At 36.8% G+C, this 27,935-nt stretch overlaps 2 protein-coding genes across 5 annotated transcripts in view; one reads left to right on the forward strand and one right to left on the reverse strand.

The window, feature by feature from the left end:
- The window catches only part of RSBN1L (round spermatid basic protein 1 like), an 84,618-nt gene extending 82,384 nt beyond the window's left edge, over positions 1–2,234 (forward strand). The window contains exon 8 of the mRNA XM_072653175.1: positions 1–2,234. Coding sequence (XP_072509276.1) covers positions 1–633 — 633 coding nt within the window. The 3' untranslated portion in view covers positions 634–2,234.
- TMEM60 (transmembrane protein 60) lies at positions 2,035–27,935 on the reverse strand. 4 transcript variants are annotated; one of them, XR_011976925.1, is made up of 3 exons: positions 27,713–27,935; positions 16,900–17,182; positions 2,035–2,272 (listed from the first exon to the last, which is right to left on the reverse strand). XR_011976925.1 is itself a non-coding variant. In XM_072653183.1 (2 exons), the coding sequence occupies exon 2, from the start codon at positions 17,128–17,130 to the stop codon at positions 16,726–16,728; it is 405 nt and encodes a 134-aa protein (XP_072509284.1). In that variant the 5' UTR covers positions 17,131–17,182; positions 27,713–27,917; the 3' UTR covers positions 16,479–16,725. The 4 variants fall into 4 exon arrangements, 2 of the variants coding, with proteins under 2 accessions (XP_072509284.1, XP_072509285.1); XR_011976926.1 differs by lacking the exon at positions 2,035–2,272 and adding an exon at positions 27,361–27,529 and having other exon boundaries at positions 16,479–17,182; XM_072653183.1 differs by lacking the exon at positions 2,035–2,272 and having other exon boundaries at positions 16,479–17,182; positions 27,713–27,917.

Here is a 27,935-nt window from a genome sequence, read left to right on the forward strand (position 1 = left end):
TGTGTCCAGTGGGTTGATGATGCAAAACTTAATCAGCTTCGAAGAGAAGGCATTCGCTATGCCAGAATTCAGTTATATGATAATGATATCTACTTTATTCCACGGAATGTTGTACATCAGTTCAAGACTGTTTCAGCTGTATGCAGTTTAGCCTGGCATATTCGGCTGAAACTGTATCATTCAGAGGGTGATGCCTCTCAGAATGCAGATACTTTGGAAGTAGGCACTTCAACAGATCACATGTCAGCAGTTCTTGGACTTCATACTGACAGCATAATTTGTACTGTAAGCAAAACCACCTCGGATTCCAATTTTTCAGACAAACTGCCTACTAAGTATGAATTTCAACAGATTAAACATGAACCTTTTTCATCTGTAAGAATTAAAGAGGAAGGCATGAAAAGTAACATTCTTGAAAAAACTACAGCATCTAATAATTTGGACAGCCAGAATATTAAAGCAAAATTGGATCATGTTGAATTTAAAATTGATATGGACTCTAAATTTGAAAATAGTAGCAAAAATTTAAAAGAAAAATTGTGTCCTGAAAGTCACATAAGTTTAGATGACACAAGGCAGCATAGTTCAACACATCCAAGTTTGGATAGAAAAGATGATGACATTTTGTGCTAAATTTGTACATAGAGTTTTAAATTCTTTTTTTAAACTTAATGACATAATAATGTAAAGACTCATAAAATTCTCAAAGCAAGCCAATGCCTTGCTCTCATATCTGTTACAGAAAATAGTCCATGTAGCTTTGTAACATTCCTCAGTGCCTGTCCATAACTGTGAAGTATCAAAGCACTTAGGGCCAGATGCACTGTAAACACTGCAGGTTTAACATAAAGAAGTCTTTAAATCATTTGAGTTGTAGGTTTTAGAGTAGAGCTGACATTAACATATATAAATATATATATATATATATTTTTTGTAAGATGAGCCAGAATTCTTTTTGACAATTCAAGGCTTTTCCATAGAGCTTATTTATACCAGTTTTTTTTTTCCATTTTAATGTGTCAGCACTGTAGTGTAAATAGCTTTTTTTAAAAAATCTTTTTAGTGTGATTTTTACTGAAATGTGAGCCACTTAATAAAGGTTCATAATAACAAATTTGTTTTATTGCTGGGTTTGCAAAAAAGACTTATTGAAAATTCAGTTAAATTGTTTCATTGATCTATTATGTTTTTATTGCTGGTGTATCCATTTAGGAAGTGGTAATGGAATGAAAATGTACTCATTCAAATCTAGTGAATATTTAAATTCCCCACTCTGGAAAAGCTTTTTTTTTTTAATTCAAGATTCAGTTATGAGAACATATTGTATGTGTGTACCATACTTTGCACATTTTAAAAAAATTGCTGAGTAAGATGAGAATTTTGAAATGTTTAGCACTGCTATCTGGAACATACTTTTTCATATTTAACTTCAGCATTAAGAAAATTAATAGAATCTTAATGGTGGAAGATTGGGAAGGACGATCTGAAACAGTGTCATGTTACTATTAACGGATGGAAGTCATGTGGCATGCCCACGTATTTTGTTGGTGCACAGAATTACTTACAATCTGCAGTAGAAAAAATTTCTTACTGATAGGAATTTGTAGAGCACTAAGTCCTTTGTGAGTAAGAATATCCAATTACTTTAATTTTTATTGTAAGGTGCAATTAAAATCCCCATTTATATTTTTTCTGGGGGAGTAGGAGGAAAATATATTAAATGGTGGGAAAATATTAAAACAATAATTAAATTTCTAGAACCAGGAATGGTCATTTTTACTTCTTCTCTTGTGGTGCCTCTTCCATTTCAGGGTCTTGTTCCTGACTCCTGGAAAGCAAGTGACTCAGATAACTGACTTGGCAAAGGAAAGCTCCAGGGAGTAACTGATTTGGAAAAATAGCTTGGGTCCCACATAGCTAGAATGACATTTCAATAATCTATTTTCAGTTAGAAATAAAACTTAACTCAGAAGGATGGGCTCTTTGCCAGAATAACAGCTGTGTCATAATAAATAGCATTTGGCACTGCCACCATTGAAAATCAATGTCCAACTTGTTAAATTTAATGAAAATTGTAATAGATTTCCACTGTACTTCATTACAGATTGTTTCCATAGCTCTTTACTTGGCTTTGGATGTGAAATATTACATTGTTGGAAGACAGACCTTCTGTCCTTTTATCCAAGTCTTATCTGTGATTAGTGCTTCCTGTTCCAGTGGCCACATCTCCCAGCTTCATATATCAAGACACCTTTTAAAACTGCTGACCTTCCTAGGAAAGAGATATGGCACTGTGAATGACAAGTTGACTGCAAAAGTGGTTTCAGCTGGTAGTTAGGTTAATAGCTACATAATAGGGAGCATAGGATTGGGAAAGACTGGAATTTTAGGAGAAATTAGTACCTTAAGACAAAAAGTTAAGTGAAACAGGGAAAGAGAGGTGGTGGTAAATTAACATAGGTTTTCCCTATATTTACAACTAAACCATTCTTTTCTCTATCCTTCCATTTTTCCCATCTCCTGCCCCAAACTAAACAAGTATTTTGATAACTTTTTCAGGGAACAAAAATTAACCCACCAAGATTGGAAGAGAGGAAGGAATAAAGTTAACATGTTTTCCTGTTAATTATTGTGGAGGAGTAATTGATATGTTTATCAAGATTTGATTCGGTTTTCTTTCTAATTTTCCAATAACGTAGAAATGGCTACTTAGTTCTCATAGGTCTTTAAAGTCTTAAGGTTTTCACATTGCAATAAAATGCCTTTAGATTCTATCTCCAAGATATATGAGCCTTAAAACTTTTCAATTTATAGGAAGGCACACCTAAAAGCAGCCCATAATGGTTGTTTTTTAAAGATATCTTCCTGTATATGCTGTAGTTAAACCTCTCTGTATTTTGATAATTTAATCTTTCTGTTAAATGCATACATCCCTATGGAGGTGAAATGCAAAGAATCAAGGGGTACAGAACTTCCTCTGTGGCCCTGTCACAGCCTTGTACCATGATCACTCCCCTTGTCTTGCTGGGGGTGGTAATAATGACAAAAATACCTTCTGAATGACAGTTTGAGATCCTGTGGACTACATTTTGTGGCAAATAAATATTTTCACTTTTTAATGCTGTTAATATGGTCTCCCAGTTATAGTACATTCCATTTCTCTAACCATCAGAATGCATAATTTTCTTTGCATCCATCTGTCATTTCATCAGCCGTGTGAAACATTCAAATCACTAAAGGTATAAAAAATATTTCCTAGGTTATATGTGTGCTCAACTTTAGGTGCAGCATTGTTCAATATTAAATTGATAAACAGACATTAGAAAAAATCCCAAGGTACCTTAGTGGTATCATCTCCAATTCCCTTTTCTGATTTATACAAGTTATATGCCTGTATTTCATACTCAGGTTAGCTAACATAAGAATCAAACATTTGTGGTACTTAGTTGAAAGCTTTAATGAAGCCATATTCATATTCAACCCTCCCTCTCCTTCCCCCCATCACTAAGGTTGTTTACCTCCTCAATAAAGAGAGATTAGGTTGGTCTAGCACAGCTTTGTGTGTGTTTGTGTTTTTTTATAAAGGTTCTGGTCTTCATTTACTCATTTTTTGCATAGATTTTCTTTGTCTTGAATCATTTGTCTGATCCAGTGTAGTATCACTAGATATTAAAGAGGTAAACATGGAAGGGTTTAACAGGGCTATTAAAATTTCAGTTTTTCTTAAGTATAAAACTTTTTCTAGTATAGGGAAAATATATTTATTTTTAATGGAAAATTTCTTATTTATTCATGTTATCTAGTTATATTTCTGTTGTATTTGGGGGCAAATTTTTTCATGTAACATGAATACTTAAAAAACAATTTTGATTCCATTAGGGAAGGCACAAGACTTATCTTTAGATTTTGAGAGGACTTGCCTTTCAATAACTACTAAAATCTTGGTAACTAATCCTTTTTATATTTATGCTTCGTAATTGTTTCCTACATCTTCAGTAACTTGTTTTTGCCTCATCTCTTTCTAACTCTTGTTAGCTGGCAGAATTTAAGCATTCTAGATAATGTGCTTTCAATCAAGTCAAGATTATTTGTTGTGTTTTCCCACTGCTCTTATAAAGTAAGCTAAATATTCTTGATTATTAATCTAATTACTCTCAGTATTTGATTATTGTGCTAATGGCAGGGAGCAATGTCCAGGATAATCCAAAATTGTATATGACCACAATTTAAAGTATAAGTTAAGGGGGAGGCACTGGGATGGTTTGATAGACCATGTTTCCTTCCCCCTAAAGCAGGTTACAGTCACTATCACTCGCCCAGAAAAGATAAAAGCACTATCTTAGGATGCCCTGGAAATGCTAAAAAAGGAGCATGATGATTTTTGCTCACTGAGTAGTAGACACTCTCCCACCCAACCCAGATGCCAGATGATATATAAAGAAGTTCATTTCCATTGCATTTTGTACTTGTATCAGAATAATTGTGGCTGATGTTTTAGATATTAACAACACTTGCAATAAAATTCATCCTTTGAGAGGACTCAACCGAGTTTTAAGTCTATTCAACTTTACTTTTTTTTTTTTGTCTTTAAGAAGTCTCTTTATTTACCACTTGAAACGTAGACCAGATGACATGGCTCACAAAATCACAGAATTTGAGTTGAAAAAGGAGGACCTCAGTACCACCTAATCCAACATATACCCCTAAAGGAATTAATTGCTTCTATTGCATGCAGTTTACAAGATGTAATCCAACTTTGTTTAAGGACCTCCAGTAAAAGATAGTACTTACTTCCTGAGGCAACTCAATCCACTTTTTGGTAGTTTTGGAAGTTTTTCTTGAGAACCATGCCTAAATTTCCCCCTCTGCACCTTCCCACTCCTCTGCTTCTACTTATGTGCAAGACCTGGACAGCCCCTCAGATACTTGAGTACAGATCTGTCACCCTGAAGTATTCATTTCTGCAGCTCTTTAAACCAATTACCAAAAGAGATAGACTGAAGTCCCTTCACTATTCTTGCCCTCTGCTTAATATTTTGTTAAATTAATCAGTTTGTGCTAAATTGTGGAGCCCAAAAATGAACAGAATATTCCAAGTATTTTCTAACCAGGTGAACGTGTAATCTTAATTCTTTATCTGCAGAAACTCTGCCTCTCATATACAGCCCAAAAATATTCTCTCTCTTGATCACTACTTCAGCCTGCTTGTAGTCACCTGAAACACCCTGATCTTTTTCCAACAAAAAGTTGTCAGTATGCTTTTTACATCTTGTCATTGTGAAATTGATTCCTTGAACCCAAGGATGAGACTTTTACATCTATGCCTATTAATTTCACCCCTGGTTCCTGGAGATTGTAGAGTTCCTACATGAAACTGGTCCAGAGGACCATTTCGCTGCTGGATGAGTCTTGCTTTAGCTACCACCGGGCTGGATTGTTGTTGTTGTTGTTTTTTTTTTTTTACCAGCTCAGTCTTTATTGTGACATTTAGTTTCCTTCACACTATTCTCATAGTATTGTGCCAGTTTTGTATTCACTCTCTGTTATCTGCCCTTGCTTGTATCTTCTGCACATACCTTCAGAAAAATCTAATATAAATTGGTATCCACATTGGCCAGATCTGGAAGGGAACTTAAAGGTCTTTAAAACACCTCATTTTACCCATTGGGAAATAGGCATAAAGAAATTAAGTGACTTGGTCCATGGGTCATACTGTGAGGCAGAATTTGAACCCAGGTCTTCCAGAAGTTAGAGGGTGGTCAGGAGAAAAGATAACACATTCTGTTTGAAATATGATGCATTCAAGATTTCTATAGGGTTTTCATGAGGAAGAATGCAGCAGGCAGCTGAGGATAAAGGACTAGAACTTGGGACAGATGAGGTTTATTCAGGTGACCTTTCACTTATTGCCTTAAACTCTTCCCCTGATGGGAGGAGAATAGGTTTTTAAAAAATCTACTTGAGGAGAAAACAATTCGAAAGAGTGGCAGGAGGCCAACTGTCCAAGAGACATGGAAAAAAAGCTCCTTTTAGCTCAATGGTGCTGAGGAGAATCCATGATAAGTTAGATTCATATGGATTGATCTTCCCTATTTACTGAGAATTATGTGGATATTTATCAATAAAATCTCTTTTGTTTGTTGAGCTACCAAAGAAATCCCAGCAATGTTGAAAAGAAATTCTCTTCTGCTCTTAGAGAATCCTAAGCTCTTCTGACTACCCTGGAATAACTGAAATACACGAAGATGACTAATGCTTTAGTTTAACCATAGTTTTATCTTAAGACTGATAAGAAGAAACTAGTTTAACAGCTATATAAAAATACAGACTTTCAGGAAACAAAGACAGACTTTGGAATGGAAACTCATTCTTCCTGGAAGGAGAGAGAAGAGAGATAGGAAGGTTCACTGTTACCATTTTCTTTCCTTGAGAAGAAAAGTCTATTTCTGCATTGGCCCCCTTTGACTTTTGGATGGGTAGCAGCCTAAAGATATTCCCCCAAGTACTCAGTTCTCTGTAGGTTACACCCCACCAGAACTCTGTCCTCTTCAGAGTACACTGCATACTTTTTGATTACTGTGAGATAATCTGTGCTTTATCTCCTGGAGGATGAGGTAGTAGGGCAAGGAGGTGGGTCTTTTATCAAAGTATTCACAGTTCCTTGTGGTCTCAAGGCACAGAGATTGTCTTCTTTGCATCTCCAGTGCTTAGCACATTCACATTGCCTGGCACATTGGTTCCGTCATTTTCAGTTGTATCTGACTTGTTGTGACCCCATTTGGAGTTTTCTCGGTGAACATACTGCCAGTTTCCTTTTCCACCTCATTTTATAGATGAGGAAACAGTAAGTATCTGAAGCCAGATTTGAACTGAGGAAGATAAGGCTTCCTGACTCCAGTGTTTCCTGAGTCTATGCGCTATAGTACCACCTAGAGCCCCAACCTGCACTTAATAAAGGCTTATTGACTGGCTGGTTCTTTGATCTTAGATACTGGTGATTTCTCATCCATTCTTCAGGCTTCCAGTTTTGATCCCGTAACAGTCTAGATAGCCGGGTAGCTAGGTGGGCCTAGAGTCAGGAAGACTTGAGTTGAAATTTGACCTCAGACATTAGCTGTGTGACCCTGGGCAAATCACTTAACTCTGTTTGTCTCAGTTTCCTCATCTGTTTTTCACAACTGAAACAACTAAACAACAGTCTAGTTCCTTGGATAAAAGGGGAGCTAGTTTTATATGAATATTTTAAATTATTAATGTTTTGGTAGAAAAGGCATGAGACCTGAAATCAGAAGACCTAGATTTGAATCTCTGCTCTTCAACATACTGGCCTGTATAACCTTAAAAGAAACATTTCATCACTCTGGGCCTTCCTTTCATAATAAGACAGTAGATATAATAGCACTTATACTATCTACCCCATATTGCCTTTGTGAGAAAAGTACTTTGTAAACTGTGAAATACTGTTTATTTGAAAATACTTCCATTTTAGGAGATAAAGGCAAAATTAAGACTAGGAACAATGTATAATCCAATCCAGTAAACAACTAAGTTTCCTAAGTGCTAGGCAACGTGCTAAGTCCAGGGGACACAAGAAAAAGTTTCTGGCCTCGAGGATTTTATAATCTGGGGGGGGAGAAGGAGGAGTGGGCACACATACAAAGAGGCAGCAAAGTAGGGTGGGGGTGCAGGATATCAGGGAGTATCTTGCTCTGTGGAACTGAAACCCAGCAGAGCAACAGATGCAAAGTGCAGTGGGCTAAGAGCCCACTTTCTGCCCTCTAGAAAGGAAGGCTTTGGTACTCCACCCTCCTGCCTTCCAGTCAGAGGGGAGAGGAGGCTGAGGGAGGCAGTGTTAACCAAGGCCTAGCTGCCTGATGAGATTAAAAGTGATGAATTTAAATTGGCAGGGGCATATCGTTCCAATAAGTTGAACCCAGGTAGAGCAGCAGATGCAAATGGAGGATAAGTTAGAATTCTCAGTCATGACTGGTTTGATTGTATTTTAAAAGGCCTTTTATTAATATCTGTGAACCTTCAGAAAATTTTACAGAATGACAGAATAGGAAGAGACCTTGGAAGGCACGTAGTTTAATTCTAAGTGAACAACAATCCTCTCTCCAACATTTCCTGGGTAATCCAGCTTTTGCTTGAAGACTTCTGGAAGAAAACAGCTAAATTCCTTGATAGCCCATTTCACTTGGGGATGGTTTTGTTTTAAGTATTAAGAAGTTTTTTCTCATGTTGAGCTCAGAAGTGTGCATCTTTGCAATCTCTACCTTTTTACTCATTTTTGTCCTCTGAGACCAAACAGAACTTGTCCAATAAATCATAGAATTTTTCAGGCTAGGTGCCTTGAGAATCTTGAGAATAGGGAGAATTTTTTGGGAATGGGGACTCACCCACCACTAGGTCCTCTGCTTTGACGAGTTCAAAATAAAGTGAACTATCAAAGTAAAAGGAAAATTTGTCAGCTGCTGAAGACAACTGCTTGCTGGGAGCAGATTCACCTTTCTGGGGTACAGATTTGACTTATATATCTTTCTCAGGCCTGTACAGAATATGCAGCCATTCATGAGCAATTCTGTGGCATCTGATTAGACCAAAGAGATACAGTCTAATTTCAAATGAAATAAACTCAATGCCCTTCACCATCCAGGCTGCTTTGATTCAAAGGATTACAGTTGAGGACCCGGCGGGCCACATGTTCCCCACTCCTGCCCTAGAGAGAAAGACCCTGGGAAGAAGCTAAGACTAAGAGAAGTTGGCTCTTAGAGAATCTGATATGGCAAAGGCTACAAATCTGGGGTGGATTTATTGTTTTGTTGAATGTCTGGATTTACTGAAGTGATGGAAAAAGAGCTGGTTGTTAAAACATTTAATAGCGTGCCCTTTAGGAGCTCTGGCAAATGGCTAAGCTACCCTATTATACTAGTGTGTAAAACATAGAGGGTTATCTTAGACTGGTTTAAACCTTTTAAAGTAAAGTGTTTTTGGAACAATCCACCACAACCTTCTGCTGATTTTACTAGATGCTGTCAGCTTAACATACACTAAAATTAGCTTGGCTAGTGAAGAATTGAGAAGACTTATCAAGGTGCCCCATCAGCTCCAGTTCTTAAATGTTTACCTGGCAGTTTTCTAAAAAGGATGAATTGGTTAAAGTTGAGTGATCTGATGAAACAGTCAATATGTAAGAAAGTAGCTTGATACAACAACAGAAATTCATATCACCTATTGTATGCTAGGTACTGTGGTAGGGTTGTGAACAAAAGACAGGTGAGAAAAATTGTCCTTATCCAGAAAGATCTATTCAATTTGAGGAGAAAAAAGCACTCAACTGGGAAGGGAAGGAATCAGGGAATTTCCTATGGGCAAACATTGAAAGAAACTACAGATTCTAGGTAATGAAAATAAAAGAGTATGTTCCTTCTGGCTGGGAAGACTGCCAGAACAAAGGCACTGAAATAGGAGTGGTTATGTTAAAGCCTGGGAACCACAAGTAGGTCTTTTGGCTGGAATAGAGAGTATGTGCAGAAGAGGAATCTTAAATAAGCCTGTGTTATTCTAAATGACAAGCTGAGGAATTTTTATTTTTATTCTACAGGCAATAGGGAGCCACTGAAGATTCTTAAGAAGAAGAATAACATGTTTAGACTAGTCATTTAGGAAAATTATTTTGATAGCTCCATAGTAGGAAGATTAAAGAAGGGAGAGTCTGGAAGGACCTGAACATTATAGGCATATTTAGAATTTGTGTATAAAGTGTAGTCAGGAGCTTAGACCAGCATGAAGATGAAGAATTTGTTGAAGATGTCTCCCTATACAGTGTGTAATCCTACCATTAACACCACATTTGGGACTTTGATATTTCCTTTAATAATAACAATAGCATTTAAATAACACTTTAAACTTTGCAAAGTGCTTTAAAAAAGATCTCAATCCTCACATCAATTTTTGGAAGTAGGTGTCATTATTCCCATTTTATAGATGGGGAAATGAGGCAGAGAGAGATGAAATGACTTACTAAGACTGTTAAGTAACAGCCAGTAATTGGTTGAGCTTAAATTTGTACTCAGGTCTTCTTGACTTCAAATCCATCCTCTTATCCACTGCTCCACCTAGCTGTCACATTTAGAGGGTGTGGAAACAGGGGCAAGAGTTTTCACATAGTGATTTCTGAATCACAGGATGTAGAAGAGGTGGGAATTTGCTAGTCATAGGATGGGGATGTCATAGGATTTGTCATAGGATTTGACTGGTTCTCCCACCCTCAAAGGAGGTATTATTTTTTTCTCTCTCACGCACCAGGCAACAAGGAAGAGATTGAATCAGGTATCTGGGTCAATAGATATCTGGTGATGAAGTCCCCAAGGGCCTGACTGAACTCACCTTCCTTGACAGTTCCTTAGACTCATTAAGGTAACAGGTGATGAACAGTCTAAAGATACTCCAAGAGGGGGAATGTGTACTTGGCTCCTTGTTAGGCCTAATGTCTGAACTCTGCCCTATTTCTAGATGAGATTCAGAGCAGGAGCCTATTTGCTGAAACATGATTATGGAAGGTGGAAGCATTGTTGCTTATCTCCTATGGGTGGAAAGAAGTAGGGGAGAGTAAGTAGTGTCTTTACTGTAGTAGTATGTTCAAGCTTCCATGCCCCATCCCTGGGCTCTTCCTGGGTAACACTGTTTTGGTGATACATGGCAGAAAAGATGTAGAGTCCATATAGCTTTGAAACCAGAAAGCTTTCATATCAATTTTTTGAGAAATCTAGAAGGTATAGTCTCATTTTCCTAAGACCACAGTGCTTTGCACAGAAGACAGAGTACCTGGCTTGGAGTCAGGAAGACTCCTTTTCCTGAGTTTAAATCTGGTCTTAGACACTTACTAGCTGTATGACTCAGGGCAAGTCACTTAACCTTGTTTGTCTTAGTTTCCCCAACTATAAAATAAGCTGGAGAAGGAAATGTCAAACCACTCCAGTATCTTTGCCAAGAAAACTCCAAATAGGGTCACAGAGTTAGACATGACTGAAACAACTGAATGACCAAAGAGTGATAGTGAAGGGAGTACTGGGGCAGGTACCTTGGTGTTAATAGACACCCCGAACCATATTTTATAAATGAGGGGACTGAGGGTCAGAAAGGTTAAATATCTCTTTTCATGTCACTTAACTAGTAGAGCTAAGACTAGAATTTAGGTGTTCTCATTTCTATCCTAGGGCCCTTTCCACTGCATGTATCATGGTGCTTCCAGAACATTTCATTCCTTATGTGAGAAAGTTTTTTGAACAGAGATTATTTCCCTTTTTGTCTTTTCTCTAATTCCTGACACTGCCTGTTCACACAGGTACTCAGTAGTAACAGGTTAACTGATTCCTTGATGATGCTGGATTTTCTAGATCAGTGATGTCAAAATCAAATAGAAATGGGGCCACTATACTGTATAAAAGGATCCCTGAGGATGCATGTTGACTTAAAAAAACATTTATTAACATTATCTATATTTTATTGTATCTTCATTTTGTTAAATATTTCAGTTACATTTTAATCTGATTTGGGCAGCACTTGGGACTGTTGGGCCAAGCCTGTGTTTGACACTTCTGTTCTAAATAACCACAACTTCCCAATTCAAGATTTTTTAGTCAAGGGGACCTGGGTTCAAATCCCCATTATGATCGAAGGCAAGTCACTTAACATTGCACAGTAGGTATGACCTTATTTTACTAATGAGTTGGAAACTGATCAGAGAGGTTATATTTCTTTTTTTAAGGTCACAATTTATTTTATATTTTAAGGGCCTCTATTCCTCATCCATAAAATAAGAGGACTGATTGGATGGTGTTTCAGCTTTCTTAAGCACAGACCTTTTTAAAAACCATTTTTGATGATAATCTTTCTAAAATATACACTTTCCTATATTAACTACAGAATACTGCATATGAGAGGAGCCATGGAAGACCTGGGTTCACATATACCACATTGTTTAGATTCTTGAAATATATTATTTGTTTAAGCTTATGTATGCAAACTAATGTACTGAAATATACTTTAAAATAAATCCAAGATGCTTTTCATTTGTTGTGATTGGATTACTCACACGTAAATATATTAAATTGTTGAGTCTCTAAGGTACCCATCTTAAACAAAAAACTTGGTGGTCTTTTGTACATTGTAATATGTACATGAGGTTTTTTAATGAGTGAATTAGCATTTTCAGTATATTTGGCTCTAATAAGTGTCTCAAGATGGACTTGAACCAGTGCTCTATCCACTGCACCACTTAGCTACCTCATAATAACAGCTAATACTTTTTATTATTATTATTGTTAGTCATGAAAATCCAGATAGGAGAGCATCCAGGAAGCAGAACAGGGGCAACAGTGGCACGTTCTGTGGAGAAGTCAAGAAGTACGAGAACTGTGAAAAAACTCATATTTGGAAATTAAGGGCAAGAGTAATCAACCTTTTAAGAAATTTTCTTACTTGAAAAATTTCTTTGCAATATGTGGGATTTCTTGTGAAATATACTTCCTGTCTTTTAGCCCTTTCCCTTCTAGCAGAGCTTCCCACCCCCCACCACAATGTTCAACTTTATTTGAACAAAAAAATAAGGACTGTGTGACTCTGGTTAAGTCACTTAACCTGTAAGTACTCTAACAATTGTCTAAGAATAAATCTTAGTTTCCCAGCCTGCACTGATATGAGTTTCTTCATCTGGGAGCTCCCTGTTTCCGTGAAATCACAGGTCTTGTATAGTTCCCTATACGGGTAAAATCATCGGCCCATTTCCTTTCCCTATAGTGAACATAATTTAATTACTCATGTTCATACTGAGGTATGCTTGTCTCAATCTTAAGTGAGCTAGATTACTGATGCTTTTTCTGTGTCTTCTTGAAAGAGCCAACAGCAGTTCTCCTCCTACAGTAGTAATGTGTCCAGGGAAGACCAGAAAGGGAAATTAGACAATCAGTATTCGAAAGGTGATCAGATAACTTTCACACATAATTCATATTACCCACAACCCATAATTCAGATTTTGAATATACTCTGCTCTGGGGGTAACTTCATAATTCTACTTAGAATAGTAAAGTATAAGGATTTTGTGATAGTCTTAGAAATTCTTTCATGTCTGGGTCCCAGACGGTGGGAGCTGACTAATCTCTGAAACAGCAAGGCATATGATTTGGTGAATTTCATGAATCACTAGGAAATATTTCTATTTAGTGACTTTCATGTTTGAAAAATCCTACAAAATTGTTTTAGCCAAAACTAAATCTTGACAGTTTTTTGATGACAAAGGAGATACCCAGGCTGAGTGATCTGCTTGTGGCTGACATGGAAGTTTAATGACTGCATTTGGAATCTGGGCTTTGTTGTTATAGATGGTTGCTCAATCACTTTATGGTTCCTAAATATCTAATATCAAACAAAGGAAGTATGCTGCATTAAAAAAGTAAAACAAAAAGTCTGCAAACTATCAGTATATGTCTGATTAGAAAAAATGGTTACTTTTTCTTAAGAAAAAAGTATTCTAAAGATTACAATTTTAGAGCCTTCTGGGACCATAGGTTTGCAAAAGGAGGGAGACTTCTATCTTGCTTCACAAGCCAGGAAACTCAGGCCCAAGGAGATTGGGTCAGTCACTCAAGGTCACACAGCAACTAAGTAGCAGGGACAGAATTTGAACCATAGATTCTCAATTCCAAATCAAATTCTCTTCCCAGTGTGGCAGAGGTTATGTTGTGAACTCCCTTGGCAGTCTGGAGAAGGGGATGGACCTATACTCAGAATAATTTTTTTTTAATGAATAAAATATAGGATTACAAAGGAAACTAATCATGTTGAATTGCTGGGTTTTTTTTAAGGTTCACAGACTCCACTTAAAGCTTATTCGGACCATAGAGCAACAATAATCAGGTCTCTCTTTGGCCAACGGTTCCTATAATGATTCTCTCTCTTACTTTAAAATATATGTTCCAGTGACTGAGAAATTCCCATTAATAACTGGAACCATGTGATTTCAAATGTTTATTAAATGGCTCACGTACAATCATTTGCATGCTATTATAAAGCCTTTGTTTCAAAATCATTGCAGGGATTTTTAGAATTTCTTAATTCTCCAAAGTGCCTTTATATTTATAATGTGACTTATTTTAAAGAGGTAGAGCAGTGTGCTGCTTCTTTCACAAGAGATCTTGCCCTTTTATACAGTCCTGGCAATTGGTATTGGCTGGGTAAAATAATAATAAAAACAATAAAACATTTTGTTTACAAAGTACTTTACAAATAGTATCTCATTTGAGCCTCAATAGCCCCAAGATGCTATTATTATCTTCATTTTACAGGTGAAGAAACTGAAGCAAACAGATCAAATAAGTATCTGAGGTCACATTTTAACTCAAGTCTTCCTAACTCAAGGTTCAACAATCTAACAAGTGTGCCACCTAAGCTGTAGAACTCTCCCTCTTTACTTAGGGATATTTTGCAGAAACTGTGCCTTTTTTTTTTCTGGTTCTGTTTTTGGTTGAGCTGAATGAATCTCAGTTAACTTGAATATTAGTTAACTTGAATATAGTTAATATATATGTTCAAGGAGGTAAGTCTGGGTTAAGAGAGATACTTTTCTTCTTACTGGAAAATGACTGCATTTCACAGTCTGATTTATTTAGCTGAAGCTCCTATTACCTTTTGTTGAGGTATGTGAGACTGGCTTGGATTGCTTTAATCATTTAAGCAGATTTGGGTTTATCTGCTCAGGTTTAGAACATAGTCTGTAAGCTATACTTAATTTCATCCCCAAATATGAAGGCAATTAATTGGATTCAAACAGCAAATTATTTAATTCCAGTTCTGTTTCTGCATTATATTAAAAAACTGAAAAGGTTAGGTCTAGGTTGGTTCTTTAGATCTGAAATCTTAGTCAATTCAACTTAAACAATCATTTATTAAGCGTTTACCATGTACAAGGCACTGAGGATGCAAAGACACAATCCCTGTTCTCAAGGTGTTTACATTCTAAGGAAGTCAGGGTACAATAACAATGTAAACAGAGAAGCAAATACAATGCAATTTGAGGAAGGAAAAACCACTAACATCTGGCATAGGTCGAGTAGTGTTTCACAGAAGTGGCACCTGAGCTGAATCTTCAAGGAAGAGAAGGATTCTGAGAGGCACAGACGAGAACGAGAAGAGCATTCCCAGCACATGGGATAGTTTGGCTGAACACATGGGGACAGAGATCACTGAAATTACAGACTTTATGGTGGAATAGAAGTTGAGAGTTCTAGCTGCCGTGATCCTCTTACTTTACAGATGAGGAAACTGAGGCCCAGAAAAGTTCAGTTATTTGCCAGGTCACACCAGCTGGGCTTGAACCGAGTCCACTGACTCTAAATTCTTTTCTTTTTGCCAGGATGCTGAAGGTAACGCTGTCACATAATGTTGTGAATACCTATTTGTCCAACACCCTTCCTTCTCTCACGGTAAAGAATAGCCATTAGAAATGTTTTGCTGGACTGTGAAGGGTGTGAAAGGATGTAATAGGAAGAAAGGCTCAAAAGGGAGGTTGAACTCAGATTGTGGAGGACCTTAGAAGTCAGACTAAGAAGGCTGCATTTTACCCTTGAGGCAACAGAGAGCCACTCAAAGATTCTGAGCAGAGGATTGTCATATCAAATTGTACCTTAGGAAGATTATTTCAAAACTGCATGGAGGGCTGGCTGGAGAAAAAAGAGTAGTGACTATGTAAGTAAAGAGGTAACTGGTGTGACAGCTTACTCTTCTATAAAAAGCCACACAAGATTTTCAACATTCTGATAAGTCGCAAAATATAGTAATTATAATAAAGATATTACTGAAATCATTTTAAGCACTTCTTTACCAGATTTTTAGAAGCTACCTCAACAAGCCTAGAATGTAATTATCAATTCATGGTACTGGGAAAAAAACTGCATTGTACATGTCTGAACAAAGACAAGGTATAACACTGTACTTAATTAATTCTACTTAAATATAAAAATTTTGAGATGTTTTCATGGTCTACCAAGAGGGCCTGCTTTCTGTTGGGAATGACTGGAAGGGAATCCCTTTCTTCCTGTTATATCACTTCTAGTAAGGAAGCTAAATTTTAATTCCACTTGTGTTAAAAGTTTTAAGTGGTAACCGTCATGATTTTGCCTAGATTAAAGAAAACATGAAAGCATACTGACTACTTACCTAAGAATTTTCTCCATTATTCAGCAAAGAAAATGCCACGTGTTTTAAGCAAGCTTTGTTGTTTATGAGAATGTAAAATATTTGATGCCTACTCATACACAAATCATTGCTCCATTTTTTCAACAATTTTCAAGTCTTATTAAACTTGGATTGGTTCATAAGTGTTAATCAATATGAGATTTACATTTGTGATTATTAAATCTTTGAAGGTTATTACATCTTTGAAATGTATCAGGATTTTTTAAAGAAGTCATTTAAAAATATGTGGTTCAAAACAAAGTTTTATTTTTACAAGTATAGGAAGGGATAAGGAGACTAATAATTCAAATGTAGAATAAACACTTTTCATGCTGTCTTCAAGTCCTTGAATAACTTACTTGATTTAACACTAAGCAAAACAGTATAAAACTGCATTTGGCATGGTTTTCAGTCCCTTGGTAGCCTTGAAGTTTGTAAATCTCCAGAATATTTTTTTTTTTTTTTTGCTGTTCTGCAAGCTATATTGAAAAGTCAGTCTCTCCGAGCAAAAAAGACATTATATCCAAGTTCTGTCATAGCCCCAACCAGTAAGGCCCATAAAGGAATAAAAACATATGACAGATTCATGTTAGTAAACTGTTCCAGTTTAGCACAGAGTGCAAGACAGAATGCCAACTTAAGTAACATTGCTATCAAGTACCAGACCTTTCTTTTCATATGTCGTGGTCCATTTCGATGGTTGTAACCAGATTTACATCGTCCAGCCATCTTCACAATCAGCATTACAAGGAGAATAGTATCGAATATCCAGACTGGTATGAATATAAGGAACCAGTTCCATGGTGCTTTCTCATCCAGTTTCAACACCAACATGATCAAGAAGAGTAATGTAAAAAGCCAAGTGAGCAGTACTCTCTGAGCCAGGGACATTCTCATTTAAACAGTTTAGAGAGATGGCTGCAGACAGTTGAAAAAAATTAAGTATACCCTACAGGGGAGAAAAAATAATTATTATTCAATTTTTTTCATGATGCAGTAAGATACGATTAGACACTTCTACTGGAGATGTCTGATTCACCTTATGTTACAAGGACAAAACTCGTTTATTCCTTAAAGATCTGGCTCCCCCTTCCAGTTTTTTATTTATCTCCCCCACATCACTATTTTCAATGTTACTCAAGCTCAAAACTGGAGTCATTTTTGACACTTCCTTCTCCATTATATTCTAAAACCATACAATAAGTCACTATGTTTTTACTGATTTTTCTTTCAAGTCAAGAAATATTTGAGCAGAAGACAAAACAGCTGCTGGCAGAAGTTCAAAGAGAAATATAAAATGGTCACAAGGAAGAGCTTGAAAGGATTTTACAAATCAAATAAGAGAGATTAAGGAAAAATTCTGGAAAAGAGATAAACAATATGAAAAGAAAGTCAAACAATTGGAAAAAGATCCAAAAACTTGCTGAAGAAAATAACTCCTTAAAATTTAGAATTGGGCAAAGGAAAGGTAATGACTTCCTAAGACACCAAGAAATAATAAAATAAAAAGAATGAAAAATAGAAGAGAATGTGAATCATCATTAGAAAAAATGACTTGGCAAAGAGACTGAGAAAAGATAATATGAGAATTGATGATAAAAAAGTCTTAGACACTATACTTCAAGAAATTATTGAGGAAAACTGCCCTGAAGTTCTAGAAACCTAGAGGGTAAACTAGAAATGGAAAAAATCTACTGATTACTGCCTGAAAAAGACCCCAAAAGGAAAACTCACAGGAACATTATACCTAAGTTTCAAAGCTCCCAGGTAAAGGAGAAAATATTATAAGTGACTAGGAAGAAACAATTTAAATATTGTGGAATTACAGTTAGGTTAATATAAGATTTAGTAACTTCTACATTAAAAGACCAAAGGGTGTAGGATATAATATTTCAACAGGCAAAGGAACTGGGTTTACAATCAAGAATAACCTATCCAGCAAAGCTCACTGTAATCCTGCAAGAAAAAAAAGGATATTTAATAAACTAAAGGACTTCCAAGTAAATTTGAGGAAAAGCCCAGAACTAAACAAAAAAATTTGACTTACAAGAAATAAGAAGAAATATAAGAAGGTAAAAAAGAAATTACAAGGGCTTAATAAGGTTAAACTGTTTGCAATCAAAAGTGGTGTGAATAAATTGTTACAGTGCAGGACAGGATGGGGTAGAGGGCAGGTAATATGGGAACCTTATTCTCATTGGAACTAGGTTAAATTTAGAAGAATATAAAATGTCTAACTTACAGAGGAATAGGAGGGCAAGAAGATAGTCTGGGTAAGAGAGGGACTCTTAGAAGGGGATGTGGATTAAGAAAGAGGAGGGCAAGGGGACAGGATGAAGGGACTTCTAGAAAGCTGTGCAGATTAGGGAGTCAGTGGTCAGAAGTGAATTACAATTCTGAGGAGGGAAAGGGTAAAAAAGAGAGGGAGAAGGATAAACAGTGAGGAAAAACAGGATGGAGGGAAACATACAACAAGTAATTTTCATTTTGAATGTGAATGGGATGAGTTCACTCATCAAACAGAAAGGGATAGCGGAATAGATAAAAAACCAGAACCCAACAATATGTTGTTTACAAGAAAACACATTAAAAAAGGAGAGACATTCATAAAGTTAAAAATAGAGAGTTTGAGTAGAATATATTATGCTTCAGCTGATGTAAAAAATGCAGGGGTAGCAATTATGATCTCAGACAAAGTTAAAGTTAAAATAGATTTAATTAAAAAAGATAATCAGGGAAACTACACTGTGTTCTAAGTACCATAGATAATGAAGTAATATCAATACGAAACATACATGTACCAAATGCAATAGCATTCAAATTTGAAAAGGTATACGAATTATAGGTGGAAAGAGATAGCAAAACTATAATACTGGGTGATTTCAACTTTCCTCTCTCAGAACTAGATAAATCTAAAGAAAAATATAAATAAGAAAGAAGTCAAGGAGAGAAACAGAATCTTAGGTAAGCTAGATATGATAGTTATCTGAAGAGAACTGAATGGAAAAGAAAGGAATATTTCTTTTTCTCAGCAGTACATGGAACCTTTAAAAAAAACCTGACCATATATTAGACCATAAAAACTTGTAGCTAAGGGCAGAAAAGCAGAAATATTAAAATGTATCCTTTTCAGATAATAATTCAATAAAAATTACATTTAACAAAGGACCATGGAAACACAGATTAAAAATTAATTGGAGCCCCAATAACCAATCACAAAGAATGAGTGGGTTAAAGAACAAGTCATAGAAACAATAAATAATTTTGTTAAAGAGAATGATAACAATGGGACAACAACTCTTGCTACTGGATGTAGCAAGAGTAGTAATAGTAATTAGAGGAAAATTTATGTCTTTACATACTTATAGAGATAGAGAGCATTGTGAAATATAAAATGAATAATTTTGATTACATTAAACTAAAAAGGGTTTGTACAAATAAAACCAATGTAGCCAAGATTAGAGGGAAAGCAGAAAATTGAGGAAAAATTTTTATAGACACTTCCTCAGAAAAAGGCCTCATATCTCATATATATAGAGAACTTTGTCAAATATATAAGAATATGAGCCATTTCCTAACTGATAAATGGTCAAAAGATATGAACAGGTAGTTTTTGGAGTTATATGAAACAACTCTCTAGATTATTGTTAGAGAAATGCAAACTAAAACAACTTTGAGTGACCACCTCACACCTATCAGACTGGCTAAAAAGATAGAAGAAAATGACAAATGTTTAGGGGGGGGAATATGGAAAAATTGGGACACTTATACACTGCTGGTGGAACTAAACTGATCTAACCATTTTGTAGAGCAATCCGCAGTTATGCCCAAAGAGTTATAAAACAGTATATATTCTTTGATCCAGCAATACCACTATTAAGTCTTTTTCCCAAGGTGATTAGGGAAAAAAGAAAAGAACCTATATGTTTAAAAATATTTATAGCAGTTCTCCTTGCAGTGGCAAGGAACTAGAAATTGAGAGGATGGCCATTAATTGAAAAGGCTCAATAATTTGTGGCATAAGAGTGTGATGAAATACTACTGTGCTGTAAGAAATGATGAGCAGGTTGATTTTAGGAAAACATGGAAAGACTTGCATGAAATAATGCAAAGTGAAACAAGCAGAACTAGGAGAATGATATATACAGTAATAGCAGTATGGTTCAAAGAGTAAATGTGAATGACTAAGCTATTCTGAGTTATATAAATATTCAAAAAAACTACAAAGGACCTATGAAGGAAGATGCTATCCAAATCCAAAGAATGAAATGATATATAGAACTATGTATTATACAGATTGTGTACATAGACAGGTAGATACAGACAGATATCTATGTCTACATATTTGTGTCAAATGTTGGCCTTTGCTAGTGTGGGGTTGGGAAGGATAAAGGGAGGGAAACAGCTTGGAACTCAAATGTAACAACAACAAAAAGATCTGAGCAGCTTCTATGTAAAAAGCACACTTCAAAATATTTCTCTTATTCATCCAAACTAATGTTCTAGTCCAGACATTCATTACCTCAAACCTAGATTATGGCAATATTCTATTTACCTGGTATCAATTCTTCCAGTTTATTCTGTTCACCAATACCAGCACTTCTTTAATTACTGTGTTTAACATATTACTCCCCTTCTTAAAAACCTACAATGGCTCTGAAGTGCCTACAGTGGAAAGTATGGTAAACTCCTACAGAGGAATTTGAGCACAGCCCAAATTCCAGCTCTGTTCATTAATATCTGGGTCCTTGGTCTAGTCACTTAAATTTTACAGGCCTGTTTCTTCATCTTAAGAGGGTTATACCTATAAGGTCTCTTCCAGATCTAAATCTATGATCTGAAGTCCAAACTCATGTCAGCCTGACACAATTTGGACCCGCCCTATACATTGATCAATTACTTCCCTTTTCCCAAATCTGAATCTTCTTGTCTATTTAATTCACTAAGCACTTACTGAATTGGATAGACAGGAAATTTCAGATTTGGAAAAAGAGGGGCATGTTTGACATACAAGGTGTTTTAAAAAATCTTAGTATGGTTGCTTAAAAGTATACTAAGATTTTTGGCACATTATAATATATAGTTGTATATTAATACATATATATGGATACATATATACATATATGTGCATAAATATATGTATATAAATCTATCTATCTGTCTGTCTACAACTGGGATCAATCAGAATAGGGATGCCATAGTGAGTGAGCTGAATTTGAAGGAAGCTAAAGATTCTAAGCAGCAGAGGTGAGGAGGGTACATTTCAGGCACATGCAACAGCTTATCCAAAGGCATGAAAATAGGAAAGAGAATGTCACAAACAGGGAACAGTACCCAGGAGAGTCTGGTTGTCAGGCAGTGTATGAAGAAGAGTAGTTCTGCAATAAGTTAAGAGTCACAGTGTGGGAGGGCAGGACTTTGTACTTTCCCTTAGATGTCACTGAGAATCCTTGGAGTTTCCTGGACACAGAAGTAACATGGTCCAAAGCAGTACTTTAGGAATATCAATTTGGCAGCTGTGTGGAGAATGGATTAGGAAATATGTTGGAAGAAATCTGACAGGTATTTTTGAAAGAAGGAAGACTAATAAGGAGGCTTGTGAAGTAGTGTAGGGAGAAGTGATGAGAGACCAGAGTTCTGTGATTCGAGAGAAGGGGACTGACAGAAGATTATATTGTCAAAGCAGAATCTACAAGACTTAGCAACTGATTGATGGTCATGGAGAGGGAAAAAGATGACTTTTAGAGTTGTAAATCTGGATGACTAGAGGGTCACTGTGTCATAAACATTCTATGTAACTTCTCACCTTTTCTCAAGCAAATTCTCTCTCCCATCTAGAACGCCCTCTTCCTTATTTCTCAAAATATTTTGAAATCTGTCTATCTTTAAGTCTATGGTTCCAAACCTCATTTCTACCACAGAGCTTTCCCTCACTACAGGAGCTCAATGAGTTCTGTCTTAAAGCACTTATTCTCTCTCAGATTGTATCTAAATCACCAAAATAAAGTCCACATGTGCTTTTTTCCCCTAAACAAGATTGATAATAGTAAATAATTTCTAAAGTACCAATCACTGACAAAGTACTCCCTTCACAACAATCCTCTGAGTTAAGCAGTATGAATCTTGTTATACACATAGAAACTGAGTGAAACTTAAGATCACTTAAGTGACACAATCTATAGCTAGTATGTGATGGATCCAACACATACACAAAATGATTTGATTCTGGGACCAAATAGTTTTCAATTATCCTATGCTGCTTTCTTGTAAGTTTAGGGACCAAGTGCCTGGTTAATACTTCTCTTGATATATATCTCTCCCAACATCTAAACATAGGTGTACAAATAATACTTGTTTGAATACAAGTATTTTGATTTGAATACTGTAAACGTACTTGCAAATAAAGTGCAGGGCTTGTATTTAAGCCCTGTATTTCATATCATTTCATATGACATACATCTATGAGCCTATGCATCACAAAATCTCAGAGATGGAAAAGTCCTCATAGGTCAATCAATACCTGAAGAGAAATCATTTCCACAACATCCCTGACAATTGATCATCTAGTTTCTAACTAAAGACCTCCCACTCCCATTATCTCAAGAAGGAACCTATTCTACTTTGGACAGTCTTAATTTTTAGGAAATTAAAAAAAAATTAAATTGAAACTTTTCTATGTAGCTTTTCTGGGTATGTCCTCTAGGTTCCAACAGACTGTGCCTAGCCTGTCTTCCACATAACAGCCTTACAAAAATGTAAAAACAGCTATTATACTTTCCCTTCCAAGTGTCTTTTCATAAGAATAAACACTTCCTGTTCCTTCAACTCATCCTGGCCCCCCATGGTATAGTTTCCAGCCACCATTCCTGATTACCCTCCTCTGTATATGCAATCTAATTTTCCTATGTCCTTCCTAAAATATGTTGACATAGTCTGGCCAAGACACTATCTTTAGCTGCAGGACTTTTCTTACTACCTCATGAGGCAGGTACTAATGCTTTTTGATAGTGATGACAGTAATTTGAAAAACTCTGCAGGCAGAGATAGACAGCTCAGGAACTGGAGTTAGTAAGATTCGAGTTTGAATATCACCTTCAACATGTACTGGCTTTGTGACTCTGGAAGAGTCACTTAACCTTTCCATTTCCAATCAGTACTTTAGGAATTCCTCATCTGTAAAAAGAGGAAATTGAACCCAATGGCTTCCAGCTCCTATGCAGTCAAACAATTTACTCTCTTTGACAAACTTTATCTGCTTCAGGAATGTCTAACAATTTTCTCCAAAAACATAAATGGGTTTTTCTATGAACTTAAAATTTATGATATAATTTTAGAATAACTTACAAGTACAATATTATTTTCAGATTAGCCTCTCTCTTATATTCCAAGGGAGAGAAGGTTTGGCTTGTTTTGACTATTTGTCCTGATTTCACAGACATACGTATACATAGAAACAAGAGAAAATAGGGGAGATTATCTCCTCTGTACCACCCTCTTCTCGTTGCTCCTTGAAAATGGAATGGCAATACAGTCTTATGTTTCCAGAACACATGACTGGAAGTCAGAAGACCTGAGCAGTGGTTTTGGCTCTGCTCAAGCCCATCATTCATTTGGCCTTTTCAATCTTCAGTTTCCCCATCTACAAAATGAGGTTGGTTCAACTGTATACCATTTATGGTCTCTTATACTTCTAAAAGATTTAATTTTAACTGCCTTGATTTTACATCTAAAGATCAAACTGACCATAAAGAGTAATGACTTTCTCAAGAGCACACAGATAGTTTGTAGCAGAATTAAAACCTGAATCCACACCTCTCAACTTGCGATACAATGTAGTTCATTCTACTTGCATGGATGCCATTTCACCAATAACTTTTAATCTGTATTTTTTCTATTGTTTTCAAATGTGGAGATTGGACTGTAGATTACCTAGGAGCTCTAAATCTTATGTCCTGAGATCTTTTATGATAGCCAGGGAGTTAAGCTAATGAGTAAAGCAGGAATTAGTAAGAATCAGCTCAAGTTCAAGGGCACAAATCTGATAACTTATCTCATGATTTCATGGTAGTGGTGAAAGTTTTTTTTTTTTATTTAAATGACTTTTTTTAGTAGGTGATACGGCCACATTCTAATGACCGATGATCTGGGAAATGGGCCAGTCTAGAACACAGAAGGATTTATACCTTCTGCAAAAAGATAAATGGCAATGAGACTTAAATGTGTACCCCAGCGGGGGAGGGAAAAGGGAAAAGAGACAGAGACTATGCTGATGGCTTCTAGTGGGGGTAAAAAAGTTAAGGAGGTGCACTAGAGGCAGAGGTCTCAATGTGGTTTATTGAATAATAACTGATATATCTATGATATTTTTGCTCTGCAAAATACTTAATAAACATGATCTCATTTGACACAGCAACTCTGGGGGATAGGAACTAATATTTCCATTTTGCATATGCTGAAAATATAAATCAGTATGTGGAGCCTTAGACTTGGACACACTAAATGACTTGTTCATATCACAGAACATTTACTATATATGATGTGAATTCCTGCTTTTCTGAATCTCAGCCCAGCACTCTAGGTACTATGCCATGCTGTCTTTCTTTCTTTTGTTCACTTGCTAAATTGGAATCAACCTGTCCTGTGTTAAAGCATTTAGAACTAATTGTCATCGTTACTTGCCAGAGCTTTTAAAAAAAAAAAAAAGCATAAAAATGTTCAATATTTGCAGGATACTTGTAAACTCTGCCTGGCTATCTGCAGTATGTGATGGTAGAGAACGAGACACCATGACAAGAAAGAGTACCAGAGTAAGGACTGAGACAAAAATGAACTTTTCTATTTCATTTTTATTATCCACTCTTTCAGAGAAACTCAGAGAAACATAGATTTAAGAGAGTTATCAGAGTCCAACCACCTCATTTTATAAATGAAGAGACTGAGACTTGGAGGAGTGCATAGACTTGCCCAAGGCTACCCAGGGACTCAAGTGAGTCTGGATTTGAAACCACGTTCCCTTTCCTCAAAATCACATATTCTTTCTACCCTATCATGTTCCTGCAAGATAAAAATGAACAGGGAAATTTCTGGCAGGCAGGAACATCTAAGGAGATCTCAACAAGGCCATTACCTAATATAGGACTAAAGATCCTCTCTACTGCTAACAGCCAATCAGCAGTTAAGCTTTCATTTTCTTGCACACACTGATGTTTCAGCAAGGATATAATTAAAAATGGAATCTTACTTTTAAGGTCACAAATGAAATAGATCACACAAAGTTGATAAGTTTAATGACTTCTCTTTAAATTTTCTCTGTAGCTAATTTTGATAAATGTTGGGACCCAAGTTCCAAATGATAAAAGTATAATTAAATAGTTTAGGAAAGGCACATAGTTTAACCGGGCAAAACTCTGTACATGTAGCACTTGTACAACTACGACTAGGTGAGTGGACCAGACAACTTAGGTGGAGACTAGAATAAGAGAACTTTTAATGCTAGAAGGAGGTGTTAGATGATGAGTTCTTAAACTTTTCTGGGTCATGGACTTAATATGGGAGGTTAATGAAGCCTATGATCTTCCTCTCCAAAGTTTTTAAATGTATAAATACATAGAATTACAAAAGAAACCAACCATATTGAAATAAAGATGTAATATTTTTCTATCCAAGCTCCTGAAACCCCTGAAATCTATCCTTAAGTTAAGAATCCCTGCCTAGTTCTACATTAATTTCACTGAAGCACAGATAATATGCCCAAGGTCATAATAAATAGTAAGGTGCAAAGATGAGCTTGGAGTGCAGGTCACCTGATTCAGTATTCTTTCCACAAACCATACTGCTGCCTCATCTAATAAAGTAGGCTACTTGAATTGGCTAAGGGAAAAGTTGGTGTTCTGATTTGTTCCCATGGCTACTCAGTGAAAGTTAGAGGGTACTAAATTGTGCATGCAGTGTTTGTACATTCTGGGAAGCTTTTTCCATAGGACTTCCCCTTTGTGCCAAAAAGTTCTACTTTAAGGTCCTAGGACTATAGTAATGCTGGTCAGGAAGGGAGTTTAACCTATTTCTGGCAGGAAGGCCATCGTTATCCACAGATGGTTAATGAACAGCATATGCTCAAGGAACAAAAACTGCAGTTTATCCTAAGAGGGTTATAACTTCATTTTTTCTGTACAATATCTCAAAGGCCTTTGTGTGTCACCTCGGTTTCTTGACTGTGGTGAATAGGATCAAACACCAAATTTTTAAAGTCAGGAGACCTGGCCTCAGATCCTCCTCCTATCCTCAGTTTCTCTGGACTATATGACCTCTAACCTTAAAATCTTATGATCCTACATAGATGGATTTGTTGTAATTTATCTGACTAGACAGAATCTTTCTGCTTCTCACAAAAGCAAGTGACATAAACAGCAACTTGTCATAGGAAGGGCAGAGGTGCCTCTAGATGCTGTAAACTGTGGTAAGACCATGCCCTTTAGATCCTTATTATGGGATTCTGGCTTTAAATGAATTTGAAACATTTTATAGAACTATATGCACTTAAATGTGAACAGAAGAGCCCATTTTGCAAGAGTCACTTACTGTGCTGGAAGACCCAGGATAATGCAGGACATCAAGTGATAAAAGATGGCATGGAAAACTAGAGTAATTATTCATTTCTGAGTTCACAGCTTCATTTGTGGGAAGGGGAGGTGGTGGTGGTAGTGTCATAATTCAAGTACAACTGAGTGCAAATGAACATCCCCCTTTGCCACGGTTATTACAAATCTTTGGAAAATGCTAGGTGTATATTTTATTCCTTAATTTATACTTTTTCACAGGTCAGTTCTCTCCTCCCTTCCCCACACTTTTATGCTCCTGAACTACCTCACTGTACTCTTCACCAAGTTATTTACTTTCCTCCTCTAACCCCATTTTTTTCCTTGCCCCAAACCTCATAGCCTCATTCCACTTGGACTCCCCTCACCCCTAAGGAAAGGATCCTCTAAACTGTTCCAATCCCAAATTTCTCCAAACTCAATTAAAATTCACTCTAAGGTGATCTTTGCTGGATCACCTCTACTGACTGCAGCCCTGCCTTTGCACAGAAGCCCTGTGAGGACAAGTCACCTGCCCGAGGCCTATTTATACCTGGAGCATCTTAAGCATCAGTCCGCATTCGTCCTCATCTGCAAAGCTACCCGAGGGGGCGCGTTCTGACCCCACAGCTCTACGCGGTGTCCAGCACGTTCCAGACATTTGATAAATGCGTACTTGTTACCATATCGTGGCATCCCCGGTACTTTAGCTTCTTCATCCCCTATAGGATAGTTTCTTTAAGCGTTGGGAATAAACGACAGCGGGAGGGGGGGCTGGCTGGTGGGGGGAGGGTGCAGACGATGATGGGGGGGCGGGGAGCTAACGTTCTCTCCCTCGGCACCGAGGCAGGGGGAGGGGCGGAAGCTCCCCGGGCGTTCAGCGTCCGTCCGAGCTCCGGACTCACCTGGGTACTGCAGCCGACCGTAAGGCAGAGGGGAAATGAAGATGGGGGATTCGTCAGGTTATATCCCCGGAAACTTCACGCACGTCCTCCCCCATTAAATCCAGAATTCGTCACATTAAGGGGGGAAAAAAGAGGTCTGCACCATTCAGTTCCGGATCCTAGAGCAGCGGCCAAATTGGAGCCTCACTCGAGCTTCAGTCTGAGCTCCCCCAACATCCGGGGC

This window comes from Notamacropus eugenii, chromosome 3, assembly GCF_028372415.1.
Source record: "Notamacropus eugenii isolate mMacEug1 chromosome 3, mMacEug1.pri_v2, whole genome shotgun sequence".
Classification (NCBI taxonomy): domain Eukaryota; kingdom Metazoa; phylum Chordata; class Mammalia; order Diprotodontia; family Macropodidae; genus Notamacropus; species Notamacropus eugenii.

Excerpts from the sequence above, each read along its gene's own strand:
- TMEM60 (XM_072653183.1), bottom strand. The coding sequence starts at position 17,130 with ATGAGAATGTCCCTGGCTCAGAGAGTACTGCTCACTTGGCTTTTTACA.